The sequence below is a fragment of the Hyaena hyaena genome, unplaced genomic scaffold (assembly GCF_003009895.1).
Source record: "Hyaena hyaena isolate Hyena2069 unplaced genomic scaffold, ASM300989v1 scaffold_1546, whole genome shotgun sequence".
Lineage (NCBI taxonomy): Eukaryota > Metazoa > Chordata > Mammalia > Carnivora > Hyaenidae > Hyaena > Hyaena hyaena.
The window spans coordinates 296,761-310,750 of record NW_024082153.1 but is presented as its reverse complement, the minus strand read 5'-3'; the positions used below and the strand labels follow the sequence as shown (position 1 = coordinate 310,750).

Here is a 13,990-nt window from a genome sequence, read left to right as displayed (position 1 = left end):
AAAAAAAAAAAAAAAAAAAAAAAAAAAAAAAAAACATGAATTATTATTTACAGAGGATTCAACTGTCTCAATTTGCTGCATAGCTTAGCTGCCTCTTACTATTTCAGTATTTAAAAGAATCTCTAAAAGATTAAATATAATTTTATTTGAGAATAAAAATATTTTCTAGAATACTGTTTGTTTCCAGTTAGAAGACTTTATAACAATTTGGGGGGAAGGATCACTTTGGAACAATCAGAATTTATGGGCCTGATTTCATCATAATGCACTTGTGCATATAATTTGAATCAAAGGGAAAACAATTGGCCACATGTATTTTCTCTACCTGGAATATATACCACAGACTTTCCCCTACATAGAATACCTTCAGGGGGTTTCTTGTTTAATGTCTAAAGAAGAATCTGGAAGATCCTTAACAGAAGAAGGAAAAGGAGTCTGATTTTTTAATGACTCGCTTGTTATCTTGGATGGCTTCTTGCCAAACAGGAAGTAAAACCTTTCAGAGCAAGTTTTCTCCGAGTATTAGTGACCATTCCACAGTGAGCAGTAGTAAAACAGTTGCATTCTGTCCTGTTCAGTTTAATATGTAGTAATGGAAACCAAAGCCGGGGAGTGGGAAATAGTTCATATGAACGACTGCAAGTGAAGTTGCACAGCCAATCTAGAACCCAAATTCTCTTTTTCCTTTTTTTTTAATGTTTATTTATTTATGTTGACAGAGAGAGAGAGAGTAAGACAGAGCAAGCAGGGAAGAGTCAGAAAGAGAATCCCAAGCAGGGACCGCATAGTAAGCAAGGAGCCCTACGTGGGGCTCGATCTCACAAACTCGTGAGATCATGACCTCAGCCGAAATCAAAAGTCAGACCCTTAACTGACTGAGCCACCATGGTCCCCCCAAGTTCTCTTTTTTACTATTTTTGAATATCTACATTTATTTTGAAAAACTGTCTGCTATAAGTAATCCAGGTTAATTTCAGAAAATGTACATGCCAGGGGGTTCCTGGGTGGCTCAGTCAAGTGCCAGATACTGGCTCCAGCAGGTGCAGGGGTCCCTGAAGGATGGATGATGTAGGCGAGGGAGGGATGAGAGAGCCATGAGAATCTTTCTGGTCCCCAGGCAGGCATCTCCACTCTGACAGGGGCTCAACTTTATTTTATAATTAAGTGTTTGGGGGATGACACAGAAGTGGCATTTGCCTTAGACAATGATTTCTCATGACAAACTTCTCTGATATGTAAGAATTTCCCAGAACATAGATTTGTAGAAGACTCCTGCATAACCTTTATCAGTAGTAATTGAGGTAGGTGATTTAGATGCTTATCCTATGGGGATGGAAGGTGTCTTTAGCATACAAGACAATGTTTTTAGCATAAAAAGGGTGAAGTTGGTTCTTTGTGGGCAGGGGTCAATAGCTTGTTTGTTTAAGGGGAAGTATTAAGAAAAGCAGGACTTTCAGGAAACAATGTTTCCTCCCATAATCAGAAAAGAAGAAGTTCCTCAATAGGTTCCTTCACAGGGTGCAATCAGCATATTCATGGCCAGAATAAGTCACTCTGAATACTAATCACAAATGCCTTGGGGGGCTAGTGCTCCAAGCAGAAACAATTGGGTGGGGGTGGATATCTGTTCCTTAACTCTAAATTAGGCTCTTTGTCTCAGGACCAGGCTCAATTATAACTCTTGTGTTCTTAACCCCCTTTATTATGTAAGTCTTGGATCTGCAAGGCCCCTAGGAAGAGCCTTTTGACAACCATCTACAATGCTTTCATCTAAAATCTCTTTTGAAAAGGCAGGAATATGCTTTTCCTTATGAGGAATCTGTGTGGGGAATATCGGTCTGATTTGGAATATTGTGAGGCCTGGTCAATACCAGCAGGCTCATTTCCAACATGAGCCAGTAGTAGCAGAAGGAGATACCAGTTTTGCTTCTCATGGCAGGAGCTGTGCAAACACTGCCATTTCCTTGTTATGACTGTCATCTAGCGAGGCCGGTGTGGCTCCCAGCAGTCAGGTAAGCATCCAACATCTGCTCAGATCATGATCTCATGATCTGTGAGTTCAAGCCCCACATCCGGTTCTGTGTGACAGCTCATTGTCTGGAGCTTGCTTCAGATTCTGTGTCTCCCCCTCTCTCTGCCCTTACCCTGCTTGTGCTCATGCTCATGCTCTGTCTCTCTCTCTCTCTCTCAGTAACTAAAAAAATAAGCATAGAAAAAAAGGAAAAAAGAAAATGCACATGCCAGGTTTGTGGATAATTCGAGTACCAATACGTTCTTCCTTTAAAAGTATTTTACTTATTTCCGTGCTTAATAAAGAGACTGAGTTAAGTTATATTTTATTACTTATTGTCTTATGTTTGTATTTATCTACTTCTGTGTGTGTTTATGTTTCTGTTTATCTATTTTCATATACTCATTTGTACCCATATACAGGAATGAAAGTGTCTTCAATTCTCCAGTAGTAAAAAGCCTAGATCTTACTATGATTTTTAGGTTTGTTTACACAATAGCCAGACATATCTCTTACAAATGTCACATTCTTCTAGCCTTCTGCTATAAATCATTAGGTTCCCATTAAATAAAGTCTAGGATTCCTTTGGGCTCAAAACTTTAATAAATTCATATAAATATTCTTATCCAGAGCACCTCTTTGTATTCTATTTGGGGACACAGATGGTGTGAAATTAACAAGGAAAGTATTTCATTTCTATCGCCCTTTTCACAGCATCCTTTACTTCCTTATTCCTCATGCTGTAAATTATTGGGTTTAACATAGGAATCACCAGGGTGTAAAGCACAGATACCACCTTCTCTTGTTCTAAGGAATACTGAGAACTTGGTTGGATGTAACTAAAGCTTATAGAGCCATAGAATAAAGTCACAGCGGTTAGATGTGAAGCACAGGTGGAGAAGGCTTTGTGTCTGCCGGCTGCTGAGCGGATCCTCAGGATCGTGGCAACAATGAAGATGTAGGAGATCATCACAGTCAAGAAAGTGATCATAGCAATAACTCCAGAGAAGATTAAAAGCAACAGTTCATTCATGGTGGTGTCAGAACATGACAGCTTCAACAGTGGGGGAAGGTCACAGAAGAAGTGACTAATGATGTTTGGCCCACAGAAAGACAATTTCATCAAGCCAATTGTGTGTGTCAATGAGTTGATTAAACCTCCTACACATGACCCGATGACCAGGACAACACAAACTAGTTTCGTCATAGCCACTGTATAAAGTAAAGGGTTCACGATGGCCACGTAACGGTCATAAGCCATTGCCGCCAGCAAGAAGCCCTCAGTGGTGAGGAGCGACACAAATAAAAAATACTGCACAATGCATGCAGAGAATGAGATTGTCTCCCGTTCAGCAAAGAAGTTTAGCAGCATTTTTGGAGCAAAGACTGATGAATAACAGGCATCAACAAATGACAGGCAGCTAAGGAAATGATACATGGGTGTTTGGAGTTTGGGAGTTATTTGGATCAGAAAGAGCATTCCTAGATTCCCCACCAAAGAAATGGTGTAGGTGAGCAGTAACAGCGCAAAGAGGACCTCTTTCAGTTCAGCACGATCTGTCAGTCCCAAAAGGATAAACTCTGTGACTGATGTCAAATTATCCTCTGCCATGTGTGTGTTTCCTTGTCCCTGTTAATGATACGATTGGAATAAACTGAGAATAATCATGCCACACCATCAAGACTCTTTGGAATCCCTAACTAACTTGCAACTTGAGCTGTTGATTTTTCTTTTCTGGTGGTTTTCACTAGAAGGTCTCTAGTCTCTTCAAGGACTGTTTATTACTCTATTTTATAAGAAAATCCCATGAGTGAAAAAAGAAAACATTAGGGTCTTAGCTTCAGGATGCATTCAAGTGCTTATGCTTTTATGTGAAGGAAAAAAAAAAAACACTAAAGTGAATTTCATTCTAAAATATGCAAAGCAAAGTCCAGCTAATAAAGTATAATAAATAAGGTTGGAAATTTAATCTTTGGCCTTATTGAAGTTCTTTTAGTCTTCTCACTTTGGGAGGCTCTTGAGTGGCTCAGTTGATAAAGCAATCAACTCTTAGTATCGGTTCAGGTTGTGATCTCATGGTTTCATGAGTTTGAGCCCCAAGTCAGGTTCCATGTTGATAGTGCAGAGCTTGCTTGGGATTCTCTGTCTCCCTCTCTCTGACTTGTACTGTTTCTGTCTCTCAAAATAAATAAATAAACTTTTAAAAAATTAAAAAAACTTCTCACTTTGATTTTAATGGTAGCTGATGCCAAATACATCAAGATATAAGAATTAACTGTACTATACCATTTGACTTAAGAAATCTACTTATGCCTTCATGTTTAGTTCATACTCCACATTTTTTGTATGTTGGATGTGATGAAAGACAAAGATTTAACATCCAAAAAATTTGTGGTCGTCCTTAGAAAATAGCCAGAGATGTTGGTGTCTTAGAAAGATATCCACTGGAAGTGAGAGGAGAAGATACTCTGAGCTGGAATGTGAAACCTGATGAATTGCAACTTATAATCAACTTATAATTGGTGTTTGATATCCAATAGAAATATCTTATGGGCTATATGGGTAGTTCAGTAGGTTAAGCATCTGACTCTTGGTTTCAGCTCATATGATGATCTCATGGTTTCATGAGTTTGAGCCCCACATCAGGCTCTGTCCTGACAGTGTGGAGCCTGCTTGGTATTTTCTCTCTCCTTCTCTCTGTGCCCCACTCTCACACTGTCTCTCTCTCTCTTTCAAAAATAAATAAACTTTATAAAAATTAAAAAAATCTTACTCAGCATACTCAAGAAGCAGAATTTTTATACTTTTTCTGAGAAAGAACAAGGTACACCTGTAAAGTAAGGCAAATCTTTAAAACACACAGATACTTTTTTACAATATTTTTTGGATGTTCAGCATGTTTCCTAAGATATGCAATGTCTTTTCCACTTAATGTACAATTGCTGATTATTACTATATTTTGTTTGAGGAAATATAGCTATCTTTCTGCCTTTATATGGAATATAAAAATAAATAATTTAAACAGTTCACAATTATACCGTTTTACTTCTATAGAATAAAGGGAGGTGCATTTGATGGTTTCATCATCCTTTCTGCTTTCTCCAAGAGACTGTTTCTTGAGTACAGAATGTAAAAGTCAGAGAAAAAACCAAAATTACAAAATTGAAATAGTAAGAAATGAGGCAACCGTGTTATATGTAGAATATCTACAGTGATGGGTAAGTAACCCTTATGTTAATATGCGGCTATGACAGAATGCAATTCATCCTTCAGGGAAGAATATACCATACTGATTAAAATGCTGATTTTTGGGAGGACCTGCATGGCTCAGTTGGTAGTGCTACTGACTTCGGCTGAGGTCATGATCTCGAGGTTCTGAATTCAAGCCCCACATCAACCTCACTGCTGTCAGCACAGAGCTTGCTTTGGATCCTGTGTTCCTCTCTCTCCCTGTGCCCCTCCCCCATTCATGTTCTCTCTCTCTCTCTCAAAATTAAATACACATTAAAAATATCATTTTTCATTGTTTCAGTAGACTTTGCCTAATGATGATTATGTTAATGTGGAAAAAAAGAATGAAGTGTGGGATAAGGGGTGTGAATAAATGGCCAAATTACAAATTTCTCCCACACTGTTTCTGAGATTCAAATTGGAACATAATTTTTGTGTCTTCAACTTGTTTTTTTGTAATTTTTACTGATTTGCAAAATTTATGTATATGAGATAATCAAATAAGTGAGTTTAACTTACTACTGTAAAAAAAAAAAAAAGACAATCTGGGTGGCTCAGTTAGTTAAGTGTCTGACTTCTGCTCAGGTCATGATCTCACTGTTCCTGAGTTCGTGCCCCATATGGGGCTCTGTGCTGACAGCTCTGAGCCTGGAACCATGCTTCAGATTCTGTGTCTCCTCCTCTCTCTGCCCCTACCTTGTTTGGGCTCTCTCTCAATCTCTCCCCCTCCTCTCTCTCTCTCTCTCTATCTCTCAAAAATAAATAACAAAACATTTTTAAAGAAAAAGTATTCAACACTTTAACTTATTTAGGAACCTTATAATCCCTCATTCTAATGGATTATTTCTATTTCCCCCAAAGCAATCCCTCAATGACACGAAAATGTTTCATTCGTCTTATACTTACAGTAATACAAAAATTAGATAAATGCTAGTAGTTAATGGTAGCGGGATTGAAATTCAAACTTCTTTAATATATGAGAACCATACACAGAGACTCCACAATGTGAGAGCAAGAGGAAGATGGTCAAAAAGCCATCCTGTCCGGAAGACAGGCTGAGATGCAAATTCAGTTATATATTTACTTCAGTTCAAATGGGAATAGTGTCCCTGCGGTTAATCTTCTGATCAGAAGGATTTAAGAAATACATGATTAACAGTTCCTCCACATTTCTTAAGGGACTTAGGAAACTCTCAAGAACTTAATGGCTCCCTGAAGACATTTAATTTCCTGGAGGTTACAGTGAATAGAAGGAAATATGGGGCAGGTATAAAAAATATAAAAACTGAATATATAAACACTGAAAAACAATGCCTTAGAATAGATAGGGATGCCTGCTCAGTACTTGAGCAAGAGAAGCTTTTGAGAAGAATATATGAGTTGGGCCTGCTTGTGAACATATATGTGAGTGCACACACATCCCCACACACAAAAGTGAAATTAAAACCCAAACATCAGTGGGGGCTTTAAGGTAGGAGAATAACATCTGGTTAAAAAAAAAATCTATTCCTTTGTTTTCTTGGATTATATGGATATCATCAAAGAAAACGAAACTACTACTTCATCACTAGATTCCATGAAATGAACCCAACCACCTAAATGTTGAATGATTATTACTTCATTCTATCATGTGTCTACTGATAGACAATTTTGGCATTTTGCCTTCTTCTTAAAATGAATCAGGAAGAAATAGTGGCAATATTTCATACTGTTTCCTCACACTGTGAAATCATAAATTTGATTTATTTAACTGTAAATTGTTTATTTACAATTCTGTAAATAAGAATTGCCCTTTATTGTTTATTCTAAGAGCAACTAAAGTTTCCTTTTCTGAACATACATTTCCTAAATTCCTTAATTAAAAGTTAATGGAGCAGGTAGTACAAGTGAAGATTAGGTGATATGCTAAATGTGAATTAGGCCAGAAGGTGATTCATTATTTCAGAAGGCCTAGAACATTGTAAGTACCTGATGGATTCTGAGTTTTTTTCAAGTATATAATTTATTGCCAGTCCACATATGAAGAATTATATAAGAAATATATATCAGAAATATAAAGAGATTTTTAAATTTATTTATTTATTTTGATAGAGACAGGAGAGAGAGAGAGAGAGAGAGAGAGGAAGCGTGCACACTCAAATAGGGCAGGAGAAGAGAGTGAGAATCCCAAGCAGTCTCCATGCTGTCAGCACAGAGCCCAATGCAGGGCTGGATACCACAACCAGTGAGATCACCAACTGAACCAAAATCAAGAGTCGGAGGATTAACCAACTGATCCACTCAGGAGCCCTAGAAGTATAAAGATATGAAGCTTCTGGGGCACCTTGTTGGCTCAGTGAGTTGAGTGTCTGACTTCAGCTCAAGTCATGATCTCATGGCTTCTGGGTTCTAGCCTGGGGTCTGGCTCTGTGCTGACAGCTCAGAGCCTGGAACCTGCTTCAGAGAGCCTGTGTCTTTCTTTTCCTCTGTCCCTTCTCCGCTCAGGCTCTCTCTCTCTGTCTCTCAAAAATAAATAAACGCTGAAAAATTTTTTTTAAATATATTAAGCTTCTCAGACCATTGTCCTTTTTTCTCCTAGCACGTTATAGATTAATGACAAAATGTATCTGAAAAAAAACTTTATACATTTCTGTATTTGCAGGCAACAAGGAAGAGAATAAAACTATGTATTTTTAAGAGGATTATTTACAGTGGGGCTGGGAAGACATTGAGGAGGTGGGACTAGAAGCCAAGGCATGTGTGCTGTGTTAAAATGAACGCAAATGGACTTTCTGCCTAACACTAGCCCTAACAATCAATCACATACAGGTTAGTGTGACTGTGGCTATACCAGCACCAATCACATTTCCTTCAAATTACTTATGTAAATCCCCTCTCTCCTCTTTAAAAACCCTAACTCCCTTTGTTTCTCCTCAGCACATTTTTGATTTTGGTTGATTATGTCTCTCTTGGATTGTAATCCCTAAATCCCCAAATAGACACAAATATTTTATTTTACAACTTACAGTTTTCTCTTTTGTTGCCTTTTCTCACAGGCACTCAGTTTGGGGGAAAAAAACTGCATTTAGAAATTCCCTATAAGGGGGCGCCTGGGTGGCTCAGTCTGTTAAGCAATCAACTTCCACTCAGGTCATGATCTCAGTTTGTGAGTTCGAGCCCCGTGTCGGGCTCTGTGCTGACAGCTTGGAGCCTGGAGCCTGCTTCAGATTCTGTCTCTCTCTATCCCTCCTCTGCTCATGATCTCTGTCTCTCAATATAAATAAGTAAACATATCAATAAAAATAAATAAATAAATAAAAACACTTATATCTTGGAAGTGAACTCATACTGATTATTAGATACTTAAATGAATACCCAAATGAAGATCTAATGGCTTAATTACAATAAAAAGTGACATTTTAAAAAGTATCGATTTAAATGCTTTTACTTATGTAACAGTATTGACATTTTAAAAGTATTGATATTTAACACATTGGTAGGACTGCAATTGAATTTGGCATATAGAAAATTTTAGTAATGTTTAAAATGAATTTAACATATATTTATTTATTTTTTGGTCATGAAAGAAGGCTTTTTGTGAAAAATATGATTCAGAAGTTATATTAATTAGGGACGCCTAGGTGGCTCAGTCAGTTATTAAGCATTGGACTTTGGCTCAGGTCATGATCTCACCGCTTGTGAGTTTGAGCCCCTTATTGGGCTCTGTGCTGACAGTTTAGAGCCTGTAGCCTGCTTCAGATTCTGTATCTTTTTTCTCTGCCACTCCCCCCACTCACACTCTGTCCCTCTGTCTCTCTGTCTCTCTGTCTCTCTCTCTCTCACTCTCTTTCTCTTTCTCAAATATAAATAAACATTAAAAAAATTAAAATAAGATATATTCATTAATACAACATATTGAAGTGTTATATTTTAGAAAATAACTTTTTTTCCAAACCAAGTTACAGAGGAATAATTATAATACAAGAAGCAGTGCTTATTTAAGTGTATAATTTAATGAGTTTTGACAAATACATACTCCAGGCCAGTTACTAGCACAATGAAAACACAGGACTTTTCTAATTTGCATGGCTTTAGCATTTTGTTCTGTATTGTTCATTTATTTTGTTTAATTCTATGTTGTTTTTTCTGTTGTTTTTGTTTTTAATGTTTATTTATTTTTGAGAGAGAGACAGCGTGCAACCGGTGAGGGGCAGAGGGAGAGGGAGACAGAATCCGAGGCAGGCTCCAGGCTCTGAGCTGTCAGCACAGAGCCTGAGGGGCTCCAACTCATGAACTTTGAGATCAAGACCTGAGCCAAAGTCTAACACTCAGGGGACTGAGCCCCCAGCTGCTCCTGTATTGTTCTATTTTGTATTGTTCTTTCATTTAGTATTATTCCTTTATTTTGTGTTGTTCATTCATTCTTTACTTATTTTTTGCCTCATTTTGATTTGTTTTACCTTTCTCATGCAAGCCCATCTATTCCTGGAGTTTATTTTTGTGTATTTTTGTGTATCGTATGTTATGTGATAGGAATCTCCAGTAAAATAATTCAATAGAATTTTTTTTTACCAAAAGCAAGCCATTTTGTCCAATACTATTTTATGTTTTGTTTTATTTATTTATTTGTTTATTTATTGGTTGCTTTGCTTTTTCACCTCTTTCTCTTTTCTTCCTCTCTGGGCACTTTACTATGTATCTATTATTATACTGAATTGTGTCACACAAATCTCTGCTGTGTTTCTTTTCTTTTCATGTTTCATCTTCAAATGGGATGATGTCCATTGATTTATCTCTAAGTTCATGCATTCTTTCTTCCATCACTTCATATTTGTTTTGGATATTTCTAATAGATTTTTCATTTAATGAAAAATATTATAATTTTTAACTATATTAACTATATTTTTTAACTACAGAATTCTCATTTGGCATTTTCGTTAGTCCTTTTCCTTTTATTGAGATTCTCTAATTGATGAATACTTACTGTAACACTTTCCTTTAATTTTTTATATATTTTCTTTAATTATTTGAATATATTATTTATATAATACATTGAAGTCTTTTTCTGCTCAACCTAACATCTAAGTCATGCCGTTTCTACTGACTTTTGTTTTCCCTGAGTGCAATGCATTATAGATTTCTGTTCTTTTACAAATCTAGATCTGTGCTAAAAATTACATTTTATAGGGGTTCCTGGGTGACCCAGTTGGTAGAGTATCTGACTCTTGATTTATGCTCAGGTCATGATTCAAGGGTCATGGGATCAAGCCCCACATTGGGCTCTGTGATTCGCATGGGACCTGCTTAATATCCTCTCTGTCTCCCTCTGTCCCTTTCCACTGCTGAAGCTCTCTGTCTCTCTCTCTCCCTCTCTAAAAAATAAAATAATAAAAAGTCTTCTCTTTATATGTAATACAGTGTAGATGCTCTGTATTTTGTATGTGCAACTTTATTAAGCACTAACAATTTTTCAAACTTGTTCTGAGTAACATCTCCATTGGCACTGTATGAGAATAGTAGCTACTCCATTTCTTCACTAACACTTGATAATTTATTCTATTTTTTTAATATTTTATTTTTTTAAGTAATATCTATACCCAACATGGGTCTCAAACTCACAACCACAAGTTAAGGAGTCACGTGCTCCACCAACTTTGCCAGCCAGGTATCTCTAATATTAAATACTATTTTTATTGTCATATTTTTTTGTGATGAATTTTCTTTCCCTGGATTACTAAGAAAGTTGAGCAACTTTCCTTTATTTTTACTGCAAGTGGGGAGACTTTTGATACTTACTGTATGATGTGCCATACAAACACTTTGCTCCCTGCCCCCATCGTTTTTCTTTTTCTATTATGTTGACTACTAGGTTTTATTGGTTTGCAGGATTTCTTTATATATTTTTATTGTAATTTCATATAGATGTAGGAAAAATATTTTCATTGACTCTGTGGTTTACTTTTTCCCTCTGTAATTTTTAAAAATTAATATAGTTCAGTTTATTTTTCTCCTTAATAGCCAGAACATTTTATATCGTATTTAAGAAATATTTTGCCTATTAAGTGTTTAAGATTTCTCAATTCAAATTATTATTGTTCTAACTTTTGCATTTACTATGTATTATTGATTACCTTCCATTTTAAATTTTGCAACTTGAAATATTAAATATAATGTACTCTGTTCCCTTTTTCACTTCTCTTATAATAGTAGAGCCTTAAAATATTTAACTCCTTTGATCACCAGTGCATTTTGCATTGTCTTTTCCATGCATTTATATTCTATTTACTTTAAACATTCTAATAAAATATTATTGTTATTGTACAGTCAAAATTCAATCACTATTTATATTTAACCACAAATCTCAAATATAACCCTTCCCTTTGCTTTTCATATTTTATTCTTTGAAATTCCATTTTTGTCTTTTACTCTGAGCACTTAAGAATTATATACACATTCATGCACATGGACACACATTGTAAAGTGTCCTGTTATTAAGTATATAGCTTATCTAAATTTTGTGCTTATGTACATGAGCATAACCACCACACAAATCTTACTAATACTGATATTTCTAGCACTACAGAATGCTCCCTGGTAGCTCTATTATTATAAATTTATTTATTAAACTTTACATGAATGGAATCTTGCATATGAACTTTTTGTGTCTGCTTTCCTTTATTGAGCATAACATTTGTGACATTCATTTAAATTGTATATTGGTAGCTATTTAATAAAAGTGCTATTTGCCCCTCCATCTTGTGAATATATCAAAATTTATTAACTTATTCTCTCAAAATGGTCCATTTTATTATTTCTAGCTTATATATATCAACAATATGAATATAACTGCTGAGAGCATTTTTGTTCATATATGCTTGTGAACACACACACTCATATCTAAGTGGAAACCCGGGGGACATGTTTACTGTGTATTCAGCTTACCATCAGGCAGCTCTCCAAAATGCCTGTACCATTTTCATATACCTGTTGGAAATGTCTAAGCAATGTTATTAAACATTTTAATATATGCTTATTGGCATTCTGGATGTTTCCCAAACAAAGTTTGTTTTCTATTTTTTCCGTATTTGGTTGTCTAACGTGTCTTATTGACTCGTGATTCCTTCTAATATATTCTGGATGAATCTTTTGTCAGTACACATTCTATGAACATCTTTCCATATTGTATGGCTTGCTTTTTCAGTCTCATAATGGTGTATTTCTAGAGACAAAAGTTCTCATTTAAAACAAAGGCTTTACTAAGTGTTGTATGTAAGTGATGAATCACTCAATTCTATACCCAGAACTAATATTACACTGTATGTTAAGTGTTGTATGTAAGTGATGAATCACTCAATTCTATACCCAGAACTAATATTACACTGTATGTTAACTAACTGGAGTTTAATTAAAATTTTGGAGAAGGAAAAAAAAAAAAAAAGACCTGTTCTTCCATTGTCCTTTTTGCTTTACTATTTCTTATTAAGAAATGTTTGCTCATCTTGATGCAATAAAGACACATACTTATGTTTATTTCTAGAGTCTCTAGTGTTTTATTTTTTTTTTCATCTCTCACACATTTACTTCAATGATCTATCTTAAATCAATCTTCATGTATGATGTGAGTTAAAGTTAAGGTTCATAGCTCTTTTGTGGCCCTGCTTATATTTTGTATTGTCCTGCTCTTTCTTGCTCTTTTTTAAAAACACTTTCAGGATTGGGGTTCCTGGGTGGCTCCTTTGGTTAAGGGTCTGACTTCGGCTCAGGTTATGATCTCATGGTTTGTGAGTTCAAGCCTCTGTGCTGACAGTTCAGAGCCTGGAACCTGCTTCAGATTCTGTGTCTCCCTCTCTCTCTGCCCCTCCCTTGCTCATTCTTGTTTCTCTGTTTCTCAAAAGTTAGTAAATTTAAAAAATTTTAATACTTTCAGACTCTTTGCATGTGAATGAAAGTTTCATAGAAAGGGAAGAAGGCATTACTTTCCACCAGGGAAGGTTTCACTCTTTCTAAAAAGGCAGAAAGAATGAGAGGCTGACTAAGTTAATTCAATTCTTATTTGTGCTGGTTCTGGACTGGATTGAAGTTAGACCTCATTTTTCTTCCTGTTTGTCCCTCTTGCAGGGAGAAGATCAATACTTTCTCAAAGTATTGATGAACATGTGAGCCTCTCTCTTTCTAGGCCTTAAATACTTCAGAAAATTCAGTTTTAACTCTTTGGTGGTGTAAACTTAGCCTCCTGGCCTATAGAAGCATACACTGGGGATATTGTGGAGTCAGTCCCAGAACACTGCAATAAAGTGAGTCAAATAATTTTTTTTTGTTTTTCCCTTGCTGGTGGGAGCCGCATTGGCCTTGCTGGATGACAGTCACAGTAAGGAAATGGCAGTGTTTGCACAGCTCCTGCCATGAGAAACCAAAACTGGTATCTCCTTCTGCTACTACTGGCTCATGTTAGAAATGAGCCTGCTGGTATTGACCAGGCCTCACAATATTCCAAATCAGACTGATATTCCCCACACAGATTCCTCATAAGGAAAAGCATATTCCTGCCTTTTCAAAAGAGATTTTAGATGAAAGCATTGTGGATGGTTGTCAAAAGGCTCTTCCTAGGGGCCTTGCAGATCCAAGACTTACATAATAAAGGGGGTTAAGAACACAAGAGTTATAATTGAGCCTGGTCCTGAGACAAAGAGCCTAATTTAGAGTTAAGGAACAGATATCCACCCCCACCCAATTGTTTCTGCTTGGAGCACTAGCCCCCCAAGGCATTT

At 36.2% G+C, this 13,990-nt stretch overlaps 1 protein-coding gene across 1 annotated transcript; it reads right to left on the bottom strand.

Moving 5' to 3' along the window:
- Window positions 1-2,684: 2,684 nt before the first annotated feature.
- On the bottom strand, window positions 2,685-3,623 carry LOC120225816 (olfactory receptor 1052-like). The gene has a single exon (XM_039224001.1). It carries the CDS (start codon window positions 3,621-3,623, stop codon window positions 2,685-2,687), a length of 939 nt encoding a protein of 312 aa, XP_039079932.1.
- Between the last annotated feature and the right edge of the window lie 10,367 nt (window positions 3,624-13,990).

What these genes read in the sequence shown, in the direction of transcription:
- LOC120225816 (XM_039224001.1), bottom strand. Translation starts at nt 3,623, where the DNA reads ATGGCAGAGGATAATTTGACATCAGTCACAGAGTTTATCCTTTTGGGA.